This window comes from Colossoma macropomum, unplaced genomic scaffold (genome assembly GCF_904425465.1).
Source record: "Colossoma macropomum unplaced genomic scaffold, Colossoma_macropomum, whole genome shotgun sequence".
Classification (NCBI taxonomy): domain Eukaryota; kingdom Metazoa; phylum Chordata; class Actinopteri; order Characiformes; family Serrasalmidae; genus Colossoma; species Colossoma macropomum.
This window is the reverse complement of record NW_023494806.1, coordinates 13216933-13222932: the sequence shown is the minus strand read 5'-3', so window position 1 is coordinate 13222932 and position 6000 is coordinate 13216933. Positions and strand designations below refer to the sequence as shown.

Genomic DNA, 6000 nt, shown 5'->3' with positions numbered 1-6000 from the left:
CTGTGAGGAAACACCTTCCACCTGTCTGTTTTCCCCTTAGAGAATCGCCTCCATGTCCAAATACAATTTATCATGGCCCTCACCTTCAATAAGCAGAATGTATGAAGGAGAACCTGCACTGAGAAGGCTGACTCAGTGGAGTTGATGGTTATAAATTTCTGCATCAACAAACGTTCTTAAGAAACTCAAGGAGACACAGAACCAGTGACTGGAATAACTGATAGGACCAGAAAATCCTGATTGCAATGTGTAAATAAATATCCTGTTTATGTAACAGCTAATTAGACAGAGCAAACACTGAGACCAGAGGCAATTAATTTAGTGTGAATGCATTATTGTGAAACTGGATCACTTGTACTAATAACTGCTTACTTTCAACAGTCAGAATGTTCATGCTTCATGTTAACACTTACCAACATACATGTCTCAGTTTCAGGAAGCTACATATCTGACTCTGTTAAACCACATTTTTATCTGAATAATCTCTTTTTCACTGGAAAGCTATCATTTTCTGTCTGTCTTTTCAAACATCTGAAAAAGAAACTCTAAATTATGCATCCTCGTTTGTTCGCTCAGGGAGAGCCGTGCCAGGATGTAATATAGTGGCAACAATAATCTTTCACTGAAGCACATTATAATTACAGTATAATGACTTGGTGAGTCAACAATTAAGGCTCCCCACACAATGTTTCTTTCCACTGACATCCCACAGGCCCAGTTAGTTCACAAGAGGCCAATTACGATTCCCCACTGAAATCAATTCTACTGCTGCACGTGTAGTTGGACCATTAAGTATCATTTTGAACTGTCTACTGGGACAGAGATCTTCATGTCATAAAGCGGAAAATATACCCAGTGACTGGCTTTCACTCTGCCAATACGTCCTTGAACAAGATTACACGATACGCAATGAAAGAAAAACAAAGACAAAATAAAATCTTAGAATGGCTATACATAAAATATAATTTCTAAGATAAAATACAATTAATCTAAGGGACTGAGTTGAAAACAAACCTATACATACAGATACAGAGCAGGAGGATAAAGTGGTACTGATGTGTATGTGTAGATGTTCTCAGTGGATCTTGTTATCTAACCATCATATTTCTTGTACAACCTACTTTTATTTAAAGCTCATTGATATGTGGTTCTACAGCTGTAACATTTGGGCATTTGGAGGAACAAACTATGCTGTCATGCTCAATATTGAAGCAATTCAGCTCTTGAAACATGAATACTAGAGCAAAAAAGAGTTCTGTTTTGGGAAGAATGTCAACCTTCTACATTCCACTATGTGTTAGCCTGCACTGTCAACACCCTGACTAGGCTGCATGGGTCATTGGCACTGCCTTTTGCAGCACAATTAAGTCTTAGACAGGGAATCTTACTAAGGAGGGTCTGACATCTCTAGTTCCATTCCTTGGATTTGGTAACTAAAAAACAGTGAAGTGGGGCAGGTTAAACGCAGGACACTTACAGCTAATTAAATGCATCAAGAATGTTAAATACACTCATATGGCCCCATGTGTTCAAATTTGTTAAATCTATATGGTAAACATATAACATGTAACAATGTGACATATTCTTATTCCCAAAAGTGGATCTTAATCACCGTCTAAAATAAGGAAATTAGGTAACACTTTATTTTGATTGTCCTCTGTAGATACTTTGCAGATGTTCAGTCTATTTTCAACAAGCATTCAACTAAATATCTAATAAAGATAGCTGAACCTGAGAACCTGAGAAGTGTGATAGATTTTGATATTTTATTAAATTTAACCCTGACCCCAACCCTAATCTTAACTTTAACACAAAACCTAAAACCTAAACCTACTCCTAAACCTAACCCTTACCCTAACATTGTGTATAATCAACTGAGAATCACATTTTCTTAATAAATATCTACAGATCATCAATAGGGGACCATTAAAGTGTGACCGCAATTTAATGTAATCAAACTCATCAGCATCTCATTGACAATATTCAAAGTAGTGCAAAATGACCAATAATATTCAAAGTAGCATTACTCGTGTGAAGGCTGGTTGACTTCAATTCACTTGATACCTCAGCTCAAGTTTCTAATTGCTGCAAGTCCTTTTGTTCAGCTACTGACTTACTTAAGCAAAAAGTGACTTACTCATTTATTAATGGCATGTTATCTTATTCAAGACTGAGCTAACAAGCTTATAAACTACAGTTCAGGCAACTCCAATGCTCGTTCTGAGTGCCTGATACACAAATAAAATTGCTGCTCCCCAATTCAACAAAGTTTAGTTAGTGTTTTTAGTCTTTTCCTTCCATCAAAGTATCTACTAGTTGTAAACAGAATTGATATAAAAATAAAACAATTGGCTAAATAACTGATTCAGTCTCTGAGATCTCAACATGTGGTCTACAATAAGACAAAACCTAACATAATAATAGACAAAACATAAATATAATAAATGATAATAAATTACATCATCCTGTATAAGGTCAGCACTTGCTGCATGTGTAATTGCACTGAACTAAAGATTATGAGTAGTTCAACACAGAAGTAAACATAGATGTGTACATAAGCAACAGAGTGCAAAGGTACATGTGAATGATCCACTGTCACTGGCTAATCAATGTAATAAAGCTAGTCATCTCTCTCTGAAATGATCTTTATTAAAATAAGAGACACATTATCTCATTTGTGCAACCGAGACAAAAAATGCAGCAAGTGTTTTGCATAAGAACAGAGAAAAGAGAGGTTCTCTTACAGCATTTAACATACAGATTGTTGATGCTTTGCACAGAAGGAAGGGGCACTTCATGACACAATAACATACATATTTTTAGCATTAAGATCACTGAGGTGAGGTAGTGCTTTTGATAGAGCTTTTAACATTTACATTTAGCATTGTTGCTTAAGAAAGTATTTCATAGATTGTTAGCAAGGCGAAGTAAAACAAATCCATATTTTACTTCATGAAGAATCAGAAAGGCACTTAAAATAATCCATTCATCTCAACCATTAAACATTGCCTTATTTTTTTGATGTTGTTAGCAATATGCTTTGACTGTTCTCTGTCTATCAATCTGTGCACAAACTTTTTTTGAATTATAAAGGACATTTCACAAGTTGGGTAAGAGCTCTAAACAAGTACGGAATCAAATCTACATACTTGTAGATCCATAAATAATGAGATAAATAAGAACCCTAAATGCTTCAAGAGACTGTGTTCAACCAGTGTCTAATTCTTTTCTCCTCAAGTTTCTCCTCGAGACATTTAATAAGGACAGGGTCAACTTTGGGATCAAACTTGTTTGCAAACCAGTGGCCGTAGTTCAGGAGCCACCGGAGTTCTGCAGCACCATAGATACAAACACTGCGCATATGTATTCCAGTGCAGGATGGATACAAAGTCCCTTCCAGGTAGTTCCATTTCACCAGGCGGGTCTTGCTCTTCAAGTCAGTCACATCAGGCTCAGATCGGGGGATCTCTCCTGGCACCCCAGGCACTCGTACCAGCGTGGCCCAAAAGTGCTCGTCTGGAGAGTATGTGTCAGCTGACCACTCTAGGAATTCTTTTGCTACCTGGCTAGTCTGAACATAATGGACAAAATCACGTGAAAGGACAAAGTAGGCACTTCCAATAAACATCTCAATGCCATGTGGCGGGGGTCTTTTAGCATGTGTAGTCCTAATGGGTAATTTCTGATACTCATATGGGACCTCCTTCAGTTCATGCTGAAAGACGAAGCGCTGTTTCTTTAGCTCGCTGGGTCGGCTTGACTCCAGCATGTTTGCCCCTTTTAGCTTCTTTAGCTCCTCCACCAGCTCATAGTTGGACCTGAGTGGGAAGTCTTGCCCACACAGATTGATAGCATACTTCCATTTGACCTCTGAACTCATTAAGTCTGACAGGCAATTGAGATCCGCATTGAGTCTTGTGACGTGCGCATACTGCACTGACTCCAGTTTGGAGGCGATGATTATGTTTGGAAAACATTTGGCCAGGTTGGTCACTGCTGCGATGAAGCTTTTGGAGGACTTCTGATCATAATGAATGCAATAAATGTTGTGTGGTGCATAGATGGCTCTGATAATCCTTTCCACCATGGGTATGTTCTTATGCACTACTAAAGAGTACGCCAGTGGAAAGTTTTGCTCCTCGTCAGTCACAGCGATGCCACTGTAGCCCCTTGCTTCGATGTATCTGGGACAGTCCGCAGTAAAGGACACAATACTCTCATCATCCAAATCCACAATGTCTCTACGTCTTATCTCCAAAGACTTGCCAATTTCCACTGGATCCAGCTGATAAATGGCTGTGCAGTCAATGGCATCTTTGTTAGGCTGAGCTTTGGATGAGCTTACTGTAATTCCATAGGGCTCAACGTAGAATCTCTTTCTCACTAAAACTTTCACGTAGACAAGCTTCAGCACAGACACAATGAACAATGACACGAAAAATAGGTAGAACTTGTGTCTCGACCTAGGTAAAGCAGCACATCCCATTTTCATCCTGTGGGCAAACAAAGGAAATAAATTATTGGAATTACTGCAGACATATCTATCATTATCCTTAAAGATGTATTCAGTTGGTTTTACTGACATATTCTCACAGGGTTTCAGAGTCTCCCCCTTCAAATTCAGTGAACCAAAAGCTAAAAGAAGAAACTGTCTGTACTGTTAACTGATTAGTAAGCGGTTTGTAAAAAACCCTCACATCTTGGATAATAATAGGTGTAGAACAGTGGAGGCATCTAAAATATTTTTTTTAAGTGTATATGCATAGCAGATGTGGGGATCATTCACTCTCAGTCCTTAGATTTTTTTCAACCAAATCAACTACAACCAACTACATGAATCCTGCTCCACTGGTTCAAGCTCTATAACACAGTTAGTAAGCATTACTTTATCTTCATCTTAATGGTACTGAACAGGGCTGCCCAACCACATTTCTGGAGCGTTACAAATCTGGATTCTGCTCCCAACACACCTGGCTGTAATAGTAAGTTGCTACTAAAGGCAGTGATTAAATACATCTGGCATGTCGCATTAGGGAGGGGGCTAAACCCAGCAGGCTAAAAGATCAGCAACAGGGTTGGGCCGCCATGGGCTTGTCTATCCAACTTACCTTGCACTCTAGGGGTGTCACTTCCTTTCTGACGCGTGCCATCAAACACGTTTTCTTGAACAACCCGTTGGAACAATATACAATACAGTCCAATGCCAGTCCAAGTCCACTTGATCACGTCACTGTTGAGAAACAATCAGGCTATAGTTAAACGGAGCATTTGTAAAACAGAGGAGTTTAACAAGAATAACCAAAACCCCCCGAACAACCGGGTGTGTTTGCACTTTACTCTTTCACTCATATAAGGCTGAGTCTAGACTATTCTAATACGAACAGGGACAGTGTGACGACTCAGAAGCTCATCTGAGTTAACAAAAAGTACACGACAAAGCACAGCACGTTTCGATGAAGCAGCCCCCCAATAACAGGAGCGTGTGTGTCAGCGAATACTCATCACACGTAATTCAGCCGCTGAATTTTGACTATCAAAAAGAAATGAAGCGGATCTTCTTACGTGTCTCCTCACATTTAGGAAAGTTCAAAGAGGTCGAGTCTACTTACTTGAAGTCACCCAGTGTGAAACCTTTTTCCCACGCGCCCTCGCTTAACAGCGAAAAAACGCACCAAGTTTAATCGCTGCTGACTTATTGGTGCCGCTGGCTTGAGGTGGGCAGTGGGCGGGGCTTAGCCGAGCAGCAGCCAATGCTCTTAACATCTGAACTATAAACCATTGAATGTGGTCAATAATACAAGAGCACAAAGCCACAAAGGAAACATGAAGTCCGTTTTACTGATAAAGAAGTGACAGAGACAGAGTAACGGAAACTGGGTGCATTTACTGAGCTGAACACATGTGAAAGTAAAATGAGTATTTTCAAATGATAGAAAAGGATGAAAATGCTAGAAAAAGATATCAAATGTGAGGAAAGTAATCTACTTTTCACTCAGTTTA

At 39.3% G+C, this 6000-nt stretch overlaps 1 protein-coding gene across 1 annotated transcript; it reads right to left on the bottom strand.

The window, feature by feature from the left end:
• Positions 1 to 2640: 2640 nt before the first annotated feature.
• On the bottom strand, positions 2641 to 5708 carry gcnt4a (glucosaminyl (N-acetyl) transferase 4a). The gene is made up of 3 exons (XM_036599063.1): positions 5610 to 5708; positions 5109 to 5230; positions 2641 to 4493 (listed from the first exon to the last, which is right to left on the bottom strand). Exon 3 carries the CDS (start codon positions 4490 to 4492, stop codon positions 3194 to 3196), a length of 1299 nt encoding a protein of 432 aa, XP_036454956.1. The 5' UTR covers position 4493; positions 5109 to 5230; positions 5610 to 5708; the 3' UTR covers positions 2641 to 3193.
• Positions 5709 to 6000: the final 292 nt, after the last annotated feature.

Excerpts from the sequence above, each read along its gene's own strand:
- gcnt4a (XM_036599063.1), bottom strand. The coding sequence starts at position 4,492 with ATGAAAATGGGATGTGCTGCTTTACCTAGGTCGAGACACAAGTTCTAC.